Consider the following 21782-nt stretch of genomic DNA (forward strand, 5'->3'; position numbering starts at 1 on the left):
GGTGCCGGACCAAGAAGAGCGACACCCCACGGACCGGACCGCCCCACAGGTGAGTATAATAAAAGTTATTTTTCTTCTCTTGCAGGTCGGATCTGGGGCTTATATACAGCATTATAGAATTCTGTATATAAGCCCTGAAAGGGGGTGGCTGTAACTCGTATTGGCCAAACCTGGTGACAGATTCACTTGAAAACAACAGAAAGGGAATCTTGATCACATGCTGTTGAAAGGGGAGTCACAATGGATATTGTCTTAAAATATTTACTCTGGCTGAATTAAATAATGGATTTTCATACAGCTTGCTTATTTTGGGGGATTTGCTTTATATTTTAATTAACTTTATTTAAAGTGATTTACTTTTTTTATTTCTCTATATTTTTGTTTCTTATGCAATAATTTGGTTATTTTGTCTTTTAGTTACCAATAGGCATTCTAAACACATATAATGTATATAATATATACAGTTGTTTCTCACTAGAGTATCATCAAAAAGTTAATTTATTTCAGTTTTTCAATACAAAAAGTGAAACTCATATATTATATAGAGTCTTTACAAACAGAGTATTTCAAGTGTTTATTTCTGTTAATGTTGATGATTATGGCTTACAAAAAAAAACAACGCGTTTCAAGGACGCAGTCCTTCTTCATCTGCGCATTCGAAACACCTTGTTTTTTGGCCCATTCATGAGCCCGTTGCTGAGGATTGGTGACGTCCCCTCTACTACGCCCGTACTCACCTCGCACGGAGGTGCTTCCAGCCAGAGCTCACTGCCAGCTCGTATCTCTGCTAGCACCAGGGGAGGCATAGCAGCAGGAGGACGCTCCCAAGACTTACCACTCACTCTGCTGAGACTGCCTCAGCACCGGAACAACAGGATGTACAACATGCCCTCCAGGAACTGAGTAAGTGATACATTCCTCAGATACACTTTACCAGTAACCGGCTTGCATTTCTTGTACATCACATGTCCAGTACTTTAGATCTGTGACGTCGTTGTTATTTGTTTTTTTTTTACTTTTTGATGATATTCTAATTTAGTGAGAAGTACTTGTATTTTAGGCGATTATATGAATGTACACCCTAGATATTTACTAGAAATTTCATGAGTTCTATTGATTGTTTACGTGTATTTTAGATATCTTTAGATCTAAGATATACATGGACAGGATCGATGTTGATAGGGTTAATACTGTCAACTAATGGTGATCGTGCGTTCTGAGAGTTGAATACAGTGAATTCAAAGTATGGTTACCAGATCACTTATGGCGCTTGCGAATGATATAATTTCTATTTCCTGATTCGATTTCTGTTGAGTTAATATTTTAATGTCTTTTGTGGAGAGTTAAGAAATCTACCAGTACTTGGATGCCACGCCAATATAGTATATGGCAAGTGCATTTCACCTATCCTTATTCTGTTACATCATTGGATGATATATCATGTTATATTATATAATGTCACATGATTGTTATATTATATAATGTCACATGAATAGACGATCTATTCTCCTGTGAATAAGCGCTTTTTGACCAATAAAACAGCGCCATGTCAGAAAAAGGGGTGTTTGCTCTGTCTTAATGCATCTTATAGAATGCAGTAAAATCAACCAATACTTTAATGCCACTTTACTATAATTGGTCAAGAGAGTGTCTGTTTCTGTTTTGTTCATGAAATAATGATGTGCCTTGTGGCGCGGCACCACATCATTGGATCGTTACTTCTTTCATCAGCAAGCGCATGCTAATCATTAAGAGAGAGCTACTTTAGTATAATGGGCGTTTCGGCAGTATGCTGTGCTCCTTCGTCATCTATGCATGTTGGTTGGGAGATCCTACTATTGGTGAGTTAGTGATCTGACGTATAGAGTTCCCTAGCAACAACAAGGTGATCATATAAATTCAATAGCTTTTTATGTGATTATTTGATCATAGTCTATATATATGGGTCATGTATGTCTGGAGAATCATTCACACTAATGTCCTATCACCTGATACATGTTGGAGGGTCATATATTGCGTGGATTATTTATTTTATGCACCCATAGCTTACTTTGTCAATGACTTGATAATACACCTGGGTGATATATCTATATACTAGCTCAAGCAATACACATGCTCCTTAGAGATTCATTTAATAATCTATGTTGGCAAATATAGGTCTTTTAACCTACTCATCCCATTGAGAATTTGTGTGTTTTAAATAATGGTTTTAGTAAATCAGAATAACAGCTAAGTTTTAATAGCCTAGTAGTGAGGAGTTTATATCTGTTGCGCCATTGTACATTTAGGATTATTTTTATATTCTAAATCCATACCCCTCCCATGTGACATTGTCTCCATAAGCCTAATTTCCATGTTTTAAATATATACTAGAAGTGAATAGAGCACATGCATAAATGTATATCTGCAATGAATTTACCATATATAAAAATACATTCCAGTAGTGAATATAAGGCACACACATATGTAAACTAGCAGTAAATAAACAGCATAGATGTGGCTAATGCATTTTTTAATAATTTTATTTGTTTTTTAGCAGTACAAGAAAACAAAATATGATCAATGGAGATGTAAATCCAAAGCTACCAATCATCTCAGATTCAGTGGGACTGTCCAGATTTGAGGGCTCATTCCCGCCACATCAGGGATTTTGTCCTGGCTTCAATTACTCACCTCTCTACTAGGAGGCCAGGGCCGCATTTCTCTGCTCAGTGCATTATATTATTCTGTCCCTCATCTGTATTCAGGGCTCCCCAGACTAACTCACGTCTCCATGCTGTAGCTCTGTCTATGAGCCACAGCCCAATGACAATCATAGGGGAATTTGGTAATGTTGTCCTGTATTGCAGGCAGAGAACCCAGAAGCAGATTAGACTATTATACAAAGGCATATATTGTATATAACAATTGTGACAAGGTCACTGGCAATGCAATGTAAGTGAAGGGAGACACAGCTCTCGCAAAAATTAAAAGACCACTGCAAAATTTTCAGTTTGTCTGATTTTTCTCTTCATAGGTATATTTTTGAGTGAAATGTAAATTGTTCTTTTATTCTATAAACTACTGACAACATGTCTCTGAAGATCCAAGCATTAAATTTTGTATTTCTAGCTGTGTGGCATGGCGCATTGTTTTGATGAAAAAAACAGTCTTCAGAGTTGGGAAATATTGCCTGAGCAGAAGGAATCAACTGTTTTTCCAGGATAACTGTGTATGCGGCTTGATTCATATGTCCTTCACAAAGATTAACCTGCCCAATTCGAGCCTTGCTGTAGCATCCCCAGATCATCACCAATCCTCCACCAAATTTCACCAGTGGGTGCAAGACACTGTGGCTTGTACAACTCTCCAGGTCTCTATCTAACCATTAGATGACCAGGTGTTGGGCAAAGCTGAAAATTAGACTCATCAGAGAAGATTACCTTACTCCAGTCCTCAAACCTTAGCCTGGCTCTCCTTTGCTTCTCATTGATGAAAGGCTTTTTTTCTAGCTTTACATGACTTGAGTCCTGACCCTAGGAGCCTGTTACGAACTGTTCTTGCCATGCATTTCACCCCAGCTGCCATTTGCCATTCCTTTTGTAGGTCACTTGATGTTATCCTGCAATTGCTGAGTGACATTCGAATAAGATGACAATCATCCCAGTCAGTGGAGAGTTGTTTTTGCCCTCTGCTGGTCTGTAGCTTTGTTGTCCCCGATGTCTGCTGCTTGACCTTGTTGTAATGGACTGCCATCTTATAAATTTTAAGGATGGAGGCAACATGACGCTCACTGTGTCCCTCTGCTAGTAAAGAAAGAATTGAGCCCATCTTTTCCTCACTCAAGACTTTTCTTTTCAACTCCTTTGGCATGGTTAAAAGTTATTTTTTCAGTCCTATTACTTATGGGATATTACTAGCACTTGTTTTGCCATCCAGCTTGTCCTATTGCAAGAGGATTGTGAACACCACAGCAGTGTTTTTTTTATACTTTCCTTCATTAAATAAGATTTGGTTCAGATGATCACCCAATCAGAAGCACATTAAGTAGAATGAGGTGTACTCTGGCTGGAATTCAACTGACACTGGAATGGAATGGCTGTCAGACATCTATAGAAGCTGATTTTTATAAGATTGTGCAGTGGCTTCTTAATTTTTGCCATAGCTGTATATATATATATATATATATATATATATATAAATATATATATATATATATATTTATATATATATATATATATATATATATATATACACTGTATATTTAACAGTTTAAAATGAAACATATTGGTGACTTATGCATATTAGCGACCTATGCATATATAATTATATAATTTCATTGTATTTACATAGTCAGCGCATTGAGACTTACGTGTACTTGGTGGAAGTCCTTAGATGCACTTTGTGGTAGGCTTAGCATCCTTCCCTTGGCTATATTCTAGTACTCTAAAATCTACATACTGTTGATGGTATAAATGTATCTGTCATGTATATGTTGTCAGACAACTTTTATCAAACATTTAGATATCTACTTTTTGTAACGGACTGGGTTGTGGAACCATTGTGCCATAGCCCAAGGTAGGCCTGGAGTGGTGTGACTAGGAGCCTCACCCAATCTGACCTTTGATACACAGCAGCATACAATGCCGAGATCTGAGGAGAGATAAGGGAGGTGGTTCCGCTGCTACTCCAGGATTAGCAGCTGACCCAATAGGAACAGGTAGCTGGGACGGTCCGAAAGAATGTCCAATAGATTCAAGCAGGCGGACTAAGAACACGAGTATCACAGGTGCAGCCGAGACCGGCTGGTGAGAACATGGGCACCGGAAGGCGCAGGCTTGATCGGTTGACAGACAGGCAGGTGTGCATAGTTTATAGTCAGGCTGGTGGGAATGGCTGATAGATAGGCAGGCGGGCACAGCTGATATACAGGCAGGCTTGGCTGATAGCCAACTGGGACCTGAGAACTGAAAAGGATGTTTAGGAACACACTTACAACATTGTGCAGGCACCTTCCCCCTGTTGGAGGTGCCTTACATAATGAGTGCTTCCTATCCATTGGCTGGGAACACTTTAGGATGACGAGCACTGTCCCTTTAAGAGGCTGGGATCACGTGCGTGCCCTAAGCACCGTGTCTGGGAATATGCAGACAGTGTGCAGACTCTGGTCAACCTCTGGAGTTCGGGGAGAGGGTGCAGGTAAGTAATTTGGCGTCTCTGCTGGGGAAGGAAAGCGGAAAGCAGAGATGCTGAGGACAGTGCAAGAACAGTAGAAGGGGTAGAGCGAGATGCCTGGTGAGAACGTTGGCGCCTAAGCCAGGGAAGAGGATGCAGAGGCGCCGGTGTTACATTTTATTTTTAAAGAGGTTGATCACCCTTTATTGATTTACAAATGGTTCCAGTTGTGTAGAAATGCAAGGATCGCAGGATGCAGTGACGGGCAGGAGGCAAAGCAAGGGTTAACAAGTATAACAGTTTTATTGTAACAGGGGAATACTCCACACAGGGAGGAAAAGGGTTAAACAACGTATTAACAGTATAAATAGCCAAAGGATATGGTGAGTAGAACAACAACAGTACAGATGAAAGTCACTGGTTGCTCAGTCCATAAAGTGAATAGCGCCGACAACGGTGTCCTTTACAATGGGGATCGCTAAACAACAATACACCGTCTTCTGGCGGCAGTGGTCGATCTCCAGTACCTTCCATTACCCCTAGTCCATATACTGCAGTGGCTGATAAGGGTACGGGCCACAGTCCTGTAAGAGCCCAATATGGCTCTGCAATAATCACTAATGAAGTCAGGTCACAAGTCTTAGGGCAATTATTAGCTGGCAACGTCAGGGTGTAGGTAACGGTCAAGCACCCAGTCTCTTTCAGGCGACACATGCACGGTACTCACGGGCCCAATGTATCTGGCAACTTGCTTTATGGTGGTCACCAGGCACACACTGCATGTCTCTCTCTCTCTGGTTCCCGCTGTTGGCGGCAGGCGACGGTGGACGCTGACCTGAGCAACGCTGGTGCTCCCTGGATGGAGCACTCCTCTCTCTGGCTTCTACAGTACGCCTGGCCCTTCTATCTGCTCTGTGTGCACGGCTCTGCAATAGACAGGGAACGCTCTCTATGCAGCCCGTCACAGCGCTGATACTCTCTAGTGGGGGCAGGGGGACCAGAGCGTGCCTCTCACCGCTCTGCACTTCGTTGGCGCCCAACTCCTCTGCAGCATGCTTCCTCTTGAAGTTTGATTTCTGCAAAAACTATGCCAGTGACACCAGCGCTGATTGGCTGCAGGGCTCACATGTCATAACAACTGCACATGAGCCACAGGAACTCGAGTACTGACATAGCTGAAATGGCGTCGGCACCGGAGGTAAGTATACCTGCTTGTATTTTGTCGGCACCAAACATTCAGAACGAAAAGTGCTTGTCTTAATAGTCCATATCACCTTTAAGACTTTCAAAATATAGTGCACTACAAACATATACAGTATATTGAAACATCCAAATCCATTACCAGTCACTTTCTAAACTGATCTGGGTCTGTAATTCTGATCTGCGACAGTAACTGGCTCAGATTTTGTCTAATTGTACTACAGGATATGATGTAGAGCTTAATTTTAGGGTAATTTGTCTACTTGAAATATTGTCTGACCGTAAACGTTTTTTATGTTTCATCTTAGAGATTTGAGCAGCCCTCTCATTTGGGAAGTGGTCAGTGAGCCAAACGTAGATGTCCATGAGCTTGAAAGTCTGTTTTCCAAAACTGCAGTAAAAGAAAAAAAGAAACCTATTTCTGACACTATAACCAAGACAAAATCTAAACAGGTAAGTCGTTACATTCTTTATTTATTATAATACTTTGATTAGCTCCTATTTTGTCAGTAGCTGTTCTGAAAATTGCATAATTATCACTTCCATGATAAATATTGCTAATTAGAAATATAATTATTAAATCAATAATGAAATAGTGAAGAAGTATGAAAGTATGTACTAAAAATACGAGGTACCAAATTATATTAGGGTATGTTCACATCTTTTTTTTCAACTCGTCAGTGGCTCATGTCTGAATTCCTGAAAAACGCTATTAGGATGTTTGCGCTGAAAGCACCAATGACTTTAATGTATCCAGTTGGATGAATACGTAAGATGGGCTGCAATGCTGGAGTAAAGCGGTTCTTCAGAAACAATGATGAGAATAAGGTTTTTTATTCACAACGCGTTTAAACGCCAAATCGGTATCTTTATCAAGTGCAAAAGAGAAAAAAATAAAAAAATACTGAGCAAAAATAATGTCTGACAGCAAAAAGTGACAATAGTGGTGTTGAGACAGCATGAAGCTTCGGTACCATGTAGATGCACAGAAAGTAAATGTGGGATCATACCTTTCCCAAAAAAAATCCTAGTTATAGAAGGTGTCTTCAAAATCCATTAATGAACAGATTGCTTTATTATGGCATAGCAAATACAGAAACCACTGCAACGCTTTGACCCCTAGTACAGGTCTGGGTCTTTCTCCATCTAATACAGTGGTGCACAGCCCTATATAAATTCCCTGCAACCAATCAGAACAGCTTTACATATCCAACAGTGAATACAATTCTTATAGGAAACTTGTCATAAAACATTATTCCGTATATAAGCCGTGTATACTGTGTATAGGCAGACCCAAGTATAAGACGAAGCAGCTAATTTTGCCACAAAAAACATGCATTGTCCTCTCGTCCCCATCCTGGTATTGTCTCAAATTTTCTCTTCTCTGTGGGCATGTGGTAGTTCTTATTGGCTCCTCATTCCCATCCTTGTTTGCATGGCTCTTCATTCCCATCCTTGTCTGCATGGTTCATTATTGCTATCCTTGTCTGCATGGCTCCTTATTCCCATCCTTGTCTGCATGGCTACTTATTCCCATCATTGTCTACATGGCTCCTTATTCCCATCCTTGTCTACATGGCTCCTTATTCCCATCCTTGTCTGCATGGCTCCTTATTCCCATCCTTGTTTGCATGGCTCCTTATCCCCATCCTTGTCTGCAGGGCTCTTTATTCTCATCCTTGTATGCGTGGCTCCTTATCCCCATCTTTGTATGTGTGGCTCCTTATTCCCATCCTTGTATACATGGTTCCTCATCCCTATCCTTGCATGCGTGGCCCCCATGAGAAAAGCATAAAAAAAATTCCTACTTACCTCTGTGCGCCCTCTCAGCATCTTGTTCTGGTGCCAGCAGCTCCTGCCGCCAAGTGATGATGTGTCCCCGCTGATTAAGGGAATGAATATTCACCTCTCTCCACGCCTATGGGAGTGGAGAGAGGTGAATATTCATTACTTTAATGAGCAGGCACCCATGACAGACCGGCAGCTGCTGGAAGCCGGAGACTGCGGCTGTAACTGTGCGCACCATAAGAGAAATGAATATTCATTGCCAGTGCAGTGAATATTCATTTCTCCTTAGTAGCGGGCACAGGCTTTAGCCGCAGCCGCCAACTCCTGCTTCCTGCCTCCTGTCACCCGCTGCTCTGCCACTCTCCCTCCCCTGCCATCTTCTGAGACAATGACTCATGTATAAGTCAAGGGGGGTGTTTTCAGCACAAAAAAATGTGCGAAAATGCTTGGCTTATACATGAGTATATACGGTAATTGCATTATCAGTACACCATAACTATATATGCTCAAGGCCAAGTGAGTTTGAGTAAAAACTCTATATAAGCAATACAGAAAAAAATAATGGCAGAAATCAGTCAATGAACATGCTTGGGGAAAGTATCCCTGATTGGTTAAGACAGCAGTGCTAGCTACTATATCATTGAGGCTCTCCAGCTGTTATGGACTGGCCTGAGTTGTAGTGATATTGCAACCACTAGGGGCAGCACCGGCAGGTAGCATCGTCAGGATATAGCCAGAGGTTGGTACACGGAGCAGCAGTGTATTTTTTTCGAATAAGCAGGGATCATAGTCAGGATATAGCCAGTGGCCGGTACACGGTGCAAGCAGTAGGATCTTGAGGATAAGCAGGTAATGTAGTCAGCATATAGCCATAGGTCAGTACACAGAGCAGCAGTAGAATCTTGAGAATAAGCAGCAGGTGAGAAGAAGCTAGACTAAAAGCTGGGAGCTCAATAATCTCAAGTTATTCAAGTTTTCCGAGCATGCTCGGGTGTTCTCCAAGTATCTTGGGCGTGCGTGTAAATTATGTTTGTGTCCCCGCCAGGGCCAGTTTTAGGCAAAGTGGGGCCCTAGGCAAAAGATTAAAATGGGGCCCCAAATGCTAATAAATTGCACCATCACACAGAAACATTTCGGTTGTAGTTACATGCGCCGATTACAGGCCACTAAACGAGTGTGATTAACAATATTGAAGTCATTCGCCGCTTGTTTCCGGCCACGTTACACTGGCTGAGGAATAATGATGGGGTCAGAATAATCACTAGTAGATCAATCTGTCCACATACAGTATCATCTTAGCAGGATATCTGCAGTTTTCACCGGGCGATGTGCTGTTGAGAACAATGATTTTTGTTGCAGCATAACCAATCCAATCACTCGATGAATATCTTGCATTTTGCACTCCCCCTAGTTCTCCATATACAGGTCCTTCTCAAAAAATTAGCATATAGTGTTAAATTTCATTATTTACCATAATGTAATGATTACAATTAAACTTTCATATATTATAGATTCATTATCCACCAACTGAAATTTGTCAGGTCTTTTATTGTTTTAATACTGATGATTTTGGCATACAACTCCTGATAATCCAAAAAAACCTGTCTCAATAAATTAGCATATTTCACCCATCCAATCAAATAAAAGTGTTTTTTAATAACAAACAAAAAAACCATCAAATAATAATGTTCAGTTATGCACTCAATACTTGGTCGGGAATCCTTTGGCAGAAATGACTGCTTCAATGCGGCGTGGCATGGAGGCAATCAGCCTGTGACACTGCTGAGATGTTATGGAGGCCCAGGATGCTTCAATAGCGGCCTTAAGCTCATCCAGAGTGTTGGGTCTTGCGTCTCTCAACTTTCTCTTCACAATATCCCACAGATTCTCTATGGGGTTCAGGTCAGGAGAGTTGGCAGGCCAATTGAGCACAGTAATACCATGGTCAGTAAACCATTTACCAGTGGTTTTGGCACTGTGAGCAGGTGCCAGGTCGTGCTGAAAAATGAAATCTTCATCTCCATAAAGCATTTCAGCCGATGGAAGCATGAAGTGCTCCAAAATCTCCTGATAGCTAGCTGCATTGACCCTGCCCTTGATGAAACACAGTGGACCAACACCAGCAGCTGACATGGCACCCCACACCATCACTGACTGTGGGTACTTGATACTGGACTTCAGGCATTTTGGCATTTCCTTCTCCCCAGTCTTCCTCCAGACTCTGGCACCTTGATTTCCGAATGACATGCAAAATTTGCTTTCATCAGAAAAAAGTACTTGGGACCACTTAGCAACAGTCCAGTGCTGCTTCTCTGTAGCCCAGGTCAGGCGCCTCTGCCGCTGTTTATGGTTCAAAAGTGGCTTTACCTGGGGAATGCGGCACCTGTAGCCCATTTCCTGCACACGCCTGTGCATGGTGGCTCTGGATGTTTCCACACCAGACTCAGTCCACTGCTTCCTCAGGTTCCCCAAGGTCTGGAATCGGTCCTTCTCCACAATCTTCCTCAGGGTCAGCGTTTTCTGCCACATTGTTTCCTTCCAACAGACTTACCATTGAGGTGCCTTGATACAGCACTCTGGGAACAGCCTATTTGTTGAGAAATTTCTTTCTGGGTCTTACCCTCTTGCTTGAGGGTGTCAATGATGGCCTTCTTGACATCTGTCAGGTTGCTAGTCTTACCCATGATGGGGGTTTTGAGTAATGAACCAGGCAGGGAGTTTATAAAAGCCTCAGGTATCTTTTGCATGTGTTTAGAGTTAATTAGTTGATTCAGAAGATTAGGGTAATAGGTCGTTTAGAGAACCTTTTCTTGATATGCTAATTTATTGAGACAGGTTTTTTGGGTTATCAGGAGTTGTATGCCAAAATCATCAGTATTAAAACAATAAAAGACCTGACAAATTTCAGTTGGTGGATAATGAATCTATAATATATGAAAGTTTAATTGTAATCATTACATTATGGTAAATAATGAAATTTAACACTATATGCTAATTTTTTGAGAAGGACCTGTAGTATAATATACTTCCATAGTCCTCCATATAGTATAATGTACTCCCCCTAGTCCTCCATATAGTATAATGTACTCCCTCTAGTCCTCCATATAGTATAACACACTCCCCATAGTCCTCCATATAGTATAATAGACTCCCCATAGTCCTCCATATAGTATAATACACCCCCATAGTCCTCCATAGAGAATAATGCAGTCCCCATATAGAATATAATTCTGATCTCATATAGTATAACGCAACCTCCCATAGCATATAATGCACCCCCCATAGAATTTAATGGAGTCCCCAACAGAATATAATACTGTGTGTTTGTAATAAGCATATATATATGCGTTACCCAATACATACATAGATACACATACATATACTGTACATGCAAACTCACACATACTGTACATACATACACACAGATACACATACATATACCGTACATACATACACACAGATATGCATACGTATACCGTACAAGCAAACACACACATATACCATACATACACAGAGATACACATACCGTCATACATACACATACTGTACATACACACATGCATATACTGAACATACACACACATATACCGTATATACAAACACACACATATACTATACATACACACAGATACACATACATATACCATCATACATACACGTACTATGCATACACACACGCATAACACAGTGCGGGGCGGGGATACTGCAACAGGGTGGCCGCACTGCACGCACAGGCGCCGTCAGGAACCCGGCATCTGAGCTATGACGGCCACTACTCAGCGCAGGCGCCGGATTTCAGACGAAAACAGCTCTGAAGGGGTGGCGACCAGCGCCCCAGAAGAGATGACTGACGGCAGTTGGGCGCTTCAAAGAGAGGGCTTTAGATCTGCCTCCCTGGCTAAAGATAGGTATTTGGGGAAAATTATAAAACGCTTTATTGAGGGAATAACAGAAGCAAAAACTAAAAGAGCCACCTTGTTAGAATGCAGCATTACTACTGCACAAGGTGGCTCTTTTAGTTTATAGCGGCTGGAGGGGGTGACAGTGGCCCTTTAACAGGCGGGCTGCCCAGCACTATAGTATGCAGCACACAGGGACAGACGCCCCAATAAACCAAGCCAACAAAAAGAGGCCTAGCCACATCCTGCAAAAAAATGATATGATAAAAAGTGCAAAAAAATAATGCATATGATAAATACATTAAATTAGGTATTGGTTAATATTTTGGCCAAATTAGATAAGCTCGCAACCCACGTCACGGGTCCTCATTACTTGCGAGTCCTACCACTAATATCATAAAACAGCTAACATAGAAAAAAACAAAAAAAAATACATACCATAAGATACGGCCTTCCCAAAACCCTGTCTGATGACAAATGCACATTTAGCAACCCCTCCAATGTCTAGCTAGTGTGGGGGTGGCTGTTTTTACCAGTAGTTTGCACCTGTGCTGCCCCTTGCCTTTCTCGCAAGTAATGAGGACGCGTGATGTGGATTGCAAGCTTATCTATTTTGGCCAAAATATTATGCCTCATTTAATGTCGTTATCATATGCATTAATTTTTTGCACTTTTTATCATTTTTTTGCAGGATGTGGCTAGGCCTCTTTTTGTTGGCTTGCTTTATTGGGGCATCTGTCCCTGTGTGCTGCATACTATAGTGCTGGGCAGCCCGCCTGTTAATACAAGAGCATCATTAATAGGCTGCAAACCAGACACTGTGCATCACACTTACCTGTGTGACTGGCATCCTATGCAAGCTATATTAATGTGCATTTTTTCTACTAGGCAGCCAATCCCTCCAATGGCTGTCTAGTGTGGGGGTGGCTGTTTTAATCAGTAGTTTGCACCTGTGCTGCCCCTTGCCTTTATTAGTGGAGGCACTGGGTTTTGGGAAGGCCGTATCTTATGGTATGTGTTTTTTAAAAGAAGAATAGCCTCTCCACTTTTATTGTCTCTAAACAACGAACTTATTTAATTTCTATCATAAAAGCTGCTCCACTCTGTTAAGCCATGCCCAAAACAATTTGTATATCCAAAGTGTCCTTAGAAAGTTCTAAGTATAGATTACCAATATCTTTTTGCATCATATGTGCTTTTGCATTAAACATATATTATATTTCACTTTGCATACTACTTCCAGGTTGTCAAGCTCTTGAGCAATAAAAGATCACAGGCAGTAGGAATATTAATGTCCAGCCTCCATCTAGACATGAAAGATATTCAGCATGGTAAGCATATATTAAATGTCATTATTTTGCAATATTTTAACAAACACAAGTGACCTATTTTGTAGATATGAGCCGATTTAGTTCAGTAGATTTAAATACTTTTCCAATTTAGGCAGAATAATTAGTAACATTGATGGAACATATTCCGCGAGAAAGTACAAATGATCTTGGCAGCCTTAGGCCGGCGTCACACTCGGCGTAAGACAATACGGTCCGTATTTTACGGCCGTACTACGCGCGTAACAAGCCAAAATGTCCCTGAAATCTAGTTCCGTAGTTAATGCGTTGCCTAGGGGTGGTCGCGTATTTTGCGCATGTACTGTTGCGTGTGTAATCCGTATGTGATCCGTAGGGCGTATTTTTAATGCAACATGCCAAAATGGACATTTAACGGTTTTCTGGCCTGCAATTAATTTAAATCAGCATTAACAACACTATTAAAGCCCTCGACAACAGGTGGAACCCTACCATCTGCCCTATTTGTGCTTGCGCTTATTTTGGCTGTATTGGTTTTACCTTCCAAACATGTCTGACCAGGTGTATTTAAGCACAACTCAGCGGGTGTTGTTTCACTGGCTGTTGTCGCGTCGCTTTGGTCAGCCATATCCGGTGAATGTTGATCCGCGAAGGAGGAGACGAAGATTGTGGGTGCATCCTTTATTGACCCAACGCCTGAGTAAAGGACATTTTCAGAGGCTCTATACAGCTTTGAGGTCACATCCTGACAAGTTCTATCTGTATACTCGCATGACCATCAGGACCTTTGATATGTTGTTGGAGATCATACGTCCAGGTATCACGTATCAGGACACAAGGATGCGAAAAGCCATATCTGCTGAGGAGCGTCTTCTCCTAACCTTACGGTATGTATTCTACATTCTCACATACTGTATGTTGATGATATTTTTTTTTAAGTGTTGTGTTCTAGCAGGTTTTTTCAAGTATAGGTGGACATTATGGCACAAGCACACAAACCAAACTGTGGTTATTGTTCGAGTAAAGTAACCAAGGGAAATTTACATACATAGTAACATAGTAACATAGTTAGTAAGGCCGAAAAAAGACATTTGTCCATCCAGTTCAGCCTATATTCCATCATAATAAATACCCAGATCTACGTCCTTCTACAGAACCTAATAATTGTATGATACAATATTGTTCTGCTCCAGGAAGACATTTGTCCATCCAGTTCAGCCTATATTCCATCATAATAAATACCCAGATCTACGTCCTTCTACAGAACCTAATAATTGTATGATACAATATTGTTCTGCTCCAGGAAGACATCCAGGCCTCTCTTGAACCCCTCGACTGAGTTCGCCATCACCACCTCCTCAGGCAAGCAATTCCAGATTCTCACTGCCCTAACAGTAAAGAATCCTCTTCTATGTTGGTGGAAAAACCTTCTCTCCTCCAGACGCAAAGAATGCCCCCTTGTGCCCGTCACCTTCCTTGGTATAAACAGATCCTCAGCGAGATATTTGTATTGTCCCCTTATATACTTATACATGGTTATTAGATCGCCCCTCAGTCGTCTTTTTTCTAGACTAAATAATCCTAATTTCGCTAATCTATCTGGGTATTGTAGTTCTCGCATCCCCTTTATTAATTTTGTTGCCCTCCTTTGTACTCTCTCTAGTTCCATTATATCCTTCCTGAGCACCGGTGCCCAAAACTGGACACAGTACTCCATGTGCGGTCTAACTAGGGATTTGTACAGAGGCAGTATAATGCTCTCATCATGTGTATCCAGACCTCTTTTAATGCACCCCATGATCCTGTTTGCCTTAGCAGCTGCTGCCTGGCACTGGCTGCTCCAGGTAAGTTTATCATTAACTAGGATCCCCAAGTCCTTCTCCCTGTCAGATTTACCCAGTGGTTTCCCGTTCAGTGTGTAATGGTGATATTGATTCCCTCTTCCCATGTGTATAACCTTACATTTTACTTTTTCTATTTGAAATAATGTCTTTGAAAATATACTATGCACTTGTGCTTCATCATGTTTTATTTTTCCTCATTTTTTAAAAAGAATATTATCTTTATTTGTCTTTCAGCTTCCTGTCCACAGGCTTGTCATATGCGGGACTACACCTTGAATTTCTGATTGGGCGTTCCACAATTTCTGGCATTGTTCGTTCAACCTGTTTGCAAATATGGGAGAAATTTCATGAACTTGCTATGCCTGAGCCCAAACAGGAGGATTGGCTCAAAATCGCCAGTGGATTCAAGAACACTTGTGACTTCCCTAACTGCATTGGAGCTGTGGATGGGAAACATATCAGGGTGCGTAAGCCGCCGAACTCTGGCTCCCAATTCTACAATTACAAGCAGTTTTTCTCTGTAGTTCTGTTAGCTGTTGCTGACAGTAACTACAGGTTTGTAATTGTAGACATTGGGGCCTATGGGCGAACTGGAGACTCTAGGGTCTTCAATTCGTCCATAATGGGTCGTCGGCTGTTGTGAATTCTGTGGCTGAATTCACTCCTGTGGTCACAAGTGGTACTGCAGCTTCTGGGCTTCCTCCCTCAGGTGTTCTGGTGAGCTCGTTGGCTGCCTTGTTATTTAACTCCACCTGATTCTGTCTTCCTTGCTCCTTGTCAATGTTCCAGTGTTGGATCTGAGCTTCTGGATCTTTCCTGTGGCCTGCTGCTCTGCTTAGATAAGTGCTTCTTTGCTTTTGTTGCTGTTTTTTCTGTCCAGCTTGTCTATTCGTTTTTGCTGGAAGCTCTGAGACGCAAAGGGTGTACCGCCGTGCCGTTAGTTCGGCACGGTGGGTCTTTTTGCCCCCTTTGCGTGGTTTTTTGCTTTAGGGTTTTTTGTAGACTGCAAAGTTCTCTTTGCTATCCTCGCTCTATCTAGAATATCGGGCCTCACTTTGCTGAATCTATTTCATCCCTACGTTTTGTCTTTTCATCTTGCTAACAGTCATTATATGTGGGGAGCTGCCTTTTCCTTTGGGGTATTTCTCTGAGGCAAGTCAGGCTTGTATTTCTATCTTCAGGCTAGTCAGTTCCTCAGGCTGTGCCGAGTTGCATAGGTAGTGTCAGGCGCAATCCACAGCTGCCTTTAGTTGTGTTTAGGATAGGTTCAGGTATTGCGATCTACAGAGATTCCACGTCTCAGAGCTCGTTTTATTGTTTTTGGGTTATTGTCAGATCACTGTATGTGCTCTTATTACTGGCACACTGTGTTACTGGATTGCCTTCATAACAGTACAAGGAGCCAAAACTAATGATTCTCAATAGAGGGAAAAAAGAAGTTCTGACATCATTTTTTTTTCTCAGCTCTGTGTTCAGTCTTTTTTTTCCCCTAGACATTAGGGTGCTTCAGGACACAGCTGTGGACATGGATATTCAGGCTCTGTGCTCTTCAATGGATAATCTCGTTATAAATGTACAAAAGATTCAAGATACAATTGATCAGAAATCTATGCTAGAACCAAGAATTCCTATTCCTGATTTGTTTTTTGGTGATAGAACTAAGTTTCTGTGCTTCAAAAATAATTGTAAGTTATTTCTGGCCTTGAAACCTCATTCTTCTGGTAATTCAGTTCAACAGGTTTTGATTATTATTTCTTTTTTGCGCGGCGACCCTCAGGACTGGGCATTTTCTCTTGCGCCAGGAGACCCTGCATTGAGTGGTGTCGATGCGTTTTTCCTGGCGCTCGGATTGCTGTACGATGAGCCTAATTCAGTGGATCAGGCTGAGAAAAATTTGCTGGCTTTGTGCCAGGGTCAGGATGATATAGAAGTATATTGTCAGAAATTTAGGAAGTGGTCAGTACTCACTCTGTGGAATGAATCTGCGCTGGCAGCTTTGTTCAGAAAGGGTCTCTCTGAGGCTCTTAAGGATGTCATGGTGGGTTTTCCTATGACTGCTGGTTTGAATGAGTCTATGTCTTTGGCCATTCAGATCGGTCGTCGCTTGCGCGAGCGTAAATCTGTGCACCATCTGGCGGTATTGTCTGAGATTAAACCTGAGCCTATGCAGTGCGATAGGACTATGACCAGAGTTGAACGGCAAGAACACAGACGTCTGAATGGGCTGTGTTTCTACTGTGGTGATTCCACTCATGCTATTTCTGATTGTCCTAAGCGCACTAAGCGGTTCGATAGGTCTGCCGTCATTGGTACTGTACAGTCCAAATTCCTTCTGTCCATTACCTTGATATGCTCTTTGTCCTCGTATTCTGTCATGGCGTTTGTGGATTCAGGCGCTGCCCTGAATCTGATGGATTTGGATTATGCTAAACGTTGTGGGTTTTTCTTGGAGCCTTTGCGGTGTCCTATTCCGTTGAGAGGAATTGATGCTACACCTTTGGCCAAGAATAAACCTCAGTACTGGGCCCAGCTGACCATGTGCATGGCTCCTGCACATCAGGAAGTTATTCGCTTTCTGGTGCTACATAATCTGCATGATGTGGTCGTGTTGGGGTTGCCATGGCTACAAACCCATAATCCAGTATTGGATTGGAACTCTATGTCGGTATCCAGCTGGGGTTGTCAGGGGGTACATGGTGATGTTCCATTTTTGTCTATTTCGTCATCCACTCCTTCTGAGGTCCCAGAGTTCTTGTCTGATTATCAGGATGTATTTGAAGAGCCCAAGTCCGATGCCCTACCTCCGCATAGGGATTGTGATTGTGCTATCAATTTGATTCCTGGTAGTAAATTCCCTAAAGGTCGTTTATTTAATTTATCCGTGCCTGAACACACCGCTATGCGCAGTTATGTGAAGGAATCCCTGGAGAAGGGACATATTCGCCCATCGTCATCACCACTGGGAGCCGGGTTCTTTTTTGTAGCCAAGAAGGATGGTTCGCTGAGACCGTGTATTGATTACCGCCTTCTTAATAAGATCACTGTTAAGTTTCAGTATCCCTTGCCATTGTTATCTGACTTGTTTGCTCAGATTAAGGGGGCTAGTTGGTTCACTAAGATAGATCTTCGTGGTGCGTATAATCTGGTGAGAATCAGGCAAGGAGATAAATGGAAAACGGCATTTAATACGCCCGAGGGTCATTTTGAGTATCTAGTGATGCCGTTCGGACTTGCCAATGCTCCATCTGTTTTTCAGTCTTTTATGCATGACATCTTCCGTGAGTATCTGGATAAATTCCTGATTGTTTACTTGGATGACATTTTGATCTTCTCAGATGATTGGGAGTCTCATGTGAAGCAGGTCAGAATGGTTTTCCAGGTCCTGCGTGCTAATTCTTTGTTCGTGAAGGGATCAAAGTGTCTCTTCGGTGTGCAGAAAGTTTCATTTTTGGGGTTCATCTTTTCCCCTTCTACTATCGAGATGGATCCGGTTAAGGTCCAAGCCATCCAGGATTGGACTCAGCCGACATCTCTGAAAAGTCTGCAAAAGTTCCTGGGCTTTGCTAATTTTTATCGTCGCTTCATCTGTAATTTTTCTAGCATTGCCAAACCATTGACCGATTTGACCAAGAAGGGTGCTGATTTGGTTAATTGGTCTTCTGCTGCCGTGGAAGCTTTTCAGGAGTTGAAGCGTCGTTTTTGTTCTGCCCCTGTGTTGTGTCAACCAGATGTTTCTCTTCCGTTCCAGGTCGAGGTTGATGCTTCTGAGATTGGAGCAGGGGCGGTTTTGTCACAGAGAGGTTCTGGTTGCTCAGTGTTGAAACCATGTGCTTTCTTTTCCAGGAAGTTTTCTGCTGCTGAGCGTAATTATGATGTGGGCAACCGAGAGTTGCTGGCCATGAAGTGGGCATTCGAGGAGTGGCGTCATTGGCTTGAAGGAGCTAAGCATCGCGTGGTGGTATTGACTGATCATAAGAACCTTACTTATCTCGAGTCTGCCAAGCGCTTGAATCCTAGACAGGCCCGTTGGTCGTTATTTTTTGCTCGCTTCGATTTTGTGATTTCGTACCTTCCGGGCTCTAAAAATGTGAAGGCGGATGCTCTGTCTAGGAGTTTTGTGCCCGACTCTCCGGGTTTATCTGAGCCGGCGAGTATCCTCAAGGAAGGAGTCATTGTGTCTGCCATCTCCCCTGATTTGCGGCGAGTGTTGCAAAAATTTCAGGCTAATAAACCTGATCGTTGTCCGGCCGAGAAACTGTTCGTCCCTGATAGGTGGACTAGTAAAGTTATCTCTGAACTTCATTGTTCGGTGTTGGCTGGTCATCCAGGAATCTTTGGTACCAGAGAGTTAGTGGCTAGATCCTTCTGGTGGCCATCTCTGTCACGGGATGTACGTACTTTTGTGCAGTCCTGTGGGATTTGTGCTAGGGCTAAGCCCTGCTGTTCACGTGCCAGTGGGTTGCTTTTGCCCTTGCCGGTCCCGAAGAGGCCTTGGACACATATTTCGATGGATTTCATTTCTGACCTTCCCGTTTCTCAAAAGATGTCAGTCATTTGGGTGGTCTGTGATCGCTTTTCTAAAATGGTCCATCTGGTGCCCTTGGTTAAATTGCCTTCCTCCTCTGATTTGGTGCCTTTGTTCTTCCAGCATGTGGTTCGTTTGCATGGCATTCCTGAGAATATTGTTTCTGACAGAGGTTCCCAGTTTGTTTCAAGGTTCTGGCGAGCCTTTTGTGGTAGGATGGGCATTGACCTATCTTTTTCCTCGGCTTTCCATCCTCAGACTAATGGCCAGACCGAACGAACCAATCAGACCTTGGAAACATATCTGAGATGTTTTGTTTCTGCAGACCAGGATGATTGGGTGTCCTTTTTGCCGTTGGCTGAGTTCGCCCTTAATAATCGGGCCAGCTCGGCTACCTTGGTCTCTCCATTTTTCTGCAATTCTGGGTTCCATCCTCGTTTCTCTTCAGTACAGGTTGAGTCTTCGGACTGTCCTGGTGTGGATTCTGTGGTGGACAGGTTGCAGCAGATCTGGACTCAGGTAGTGGACAATTTGACCTTGTCCCAGGAGAAGGCTCAACTTTTCGCTAATCGCAGACGCCGTGTGGGTCCCCGACTTCGTGTTGGGGATCTGGTTTGGTTATCTTCTCGTCATATTCCTATGAAGGTTTCCTCTCCTAAATTTAAACCTCGTTTTATTGGTCCGTATAGGATTTCTGAGATTCTCAATCCTGTGTCCTTTCGTCTGACCCTCCCGGACTCCTTTTCCATACATAATGTATTCCATAGGTCATTGTTGCGGAGATACGTGGCACCTATGGTTCCATCTGTTGAGCCTCCTGCCCCTGTTTTGGTGGAGGGGGAATTGGAGTATATTGTGGAGAAAATTTTGGATTCTCGTGTCTCTAGACGGAAACTCCAGTATCTGGTTAAATGGAAGGGTTATGCTCAGGAAAATAATTCCTGGGTTTTTGCCTCTGATGTCCATGCTCCAGATCTTGTTCGTGCCTTTCATGTGGCTCATCCTGGTCAGCCTGGTCTGGTGAGGGTTCGGTGACCCCTCCTCAAGGGGGGGGTACTGTTGTGAATTCTGTGGCTGAATTCACTCCTGTGGTCACAAGTGGTACTGCAGCTTCTGGGCTTCCTCCCTCAGGTGTTCTGGTGAGCTCGTTGGCTGCCTTGTTATTTAACTCCACCTGATTCTGTCTTCCTTGCTCCTTGTCAATGTTCCAGTGTTGGATCTGAGCTTCTGGATCTTTCCTGTGGCCTGCTGCTCTGCTTAGATAAGTGCTTCTTTGCTTTTGTTGCTGTTTTTTCTGTCCAGCTTGTCTATTCGTTTTTGCTGGAAGCTCTGAGACGCAAAGGGTGTACCGCCGTGCCGTTAGTTCGGCACGGTGGGTCTTTTTGCCCCCTTTGCGTGGTTTTTTGCTTTAGGGTTTTTTGTAGACTGCAAAGTTCTCTTTGCTATCCTCGCTCTATCTAGAATATCGGGCCTCACTTTGCTGAATCTATTTCATCCCTACGTTTTGTCTTTTCATCTTGCTAACAGTCATTATATGTGGGGGGCTGCCTTTTCCTTTGGGGTATTTCTCTGAGGCAAGTCAGGCTTGTATTTCTATCTTCAGGCTAGTCAGTTCCTCAGGCTGTGCCGAGTTGCATAGGTAGTGTCAGGCGCAATCCACAGCTGCCTTTAGTTGTGTTTAGGATAGGTTCAGGTATTGCGGTCTACAGAGATTCCACGTCTCAGAGCTCGTTCTATTGTTTTTGGGTTATTGTCAGATCACTGTATGTGCTCTGATTACTGGCACACTGTGTTACTGGATTGCCTTCATAACAGTCGGCTACGTGACAACCAGTTAAACCTCCCACCACCACAACAACTCCCAGGCTCCAATGCGGAACCTTTTGTTTTGGTTGGAGATGAGGCTTTCCAACTGACGAGGCACGTCATGAGGCCTTATCCCAGGCGCAACCTGGACCACCGGCGGAGGGTATTTAATATGAGACTTTCCAGGGAGCGGAGACTGGTGGAATGTGCCTTTGGGATTCTTGTTGCCAAATGGCGTGTTCTCCAGTCTGCCATTCAG

The 21782-nt window shown here is 42.8% G+C and overlaps 1 protein-coding gene across 2 annotated transcripts in view; it reads left to right on the forward strand.

Moving 5' to 3' along the window:
• FMN2 (formin 2) overlaps positions 1–21782 on the forward strand; it is a 528461-nt gene that overhangs the window by 159457 nt on the left and 347222 nt on the right. For both annotated transcript variants that reach the window (XM_069769445.1, XM_069769446.1), the window contains exons 6-7: positions 6663–6807; positions 13285–13372. In XM_069769445.1, coding sequence (XP_069625546.1) covers positions 6663–6807; positions 13285–13372 — 233 coding nt within the window. The remainder of the gene's footprint in view (positions 1–6662; positions 6808–13284; positions 13373–21782) is intronic.

Source organism: Ranitomeya imitator, chromosome 5 (genome assembly GCF_032444005.1).
Source record: "Ranitomeya imitator isolate aRanImi1 chromosome 5, aRanImi1.pri, whole genome shotgun sequence".
Classification (NCBI taxonomy): Eukaryota; Metazoa; Chordata; class Amphibia; order Anura; family Dendrobatidae; genus Ranitomeya; species Ranitomeya imitator.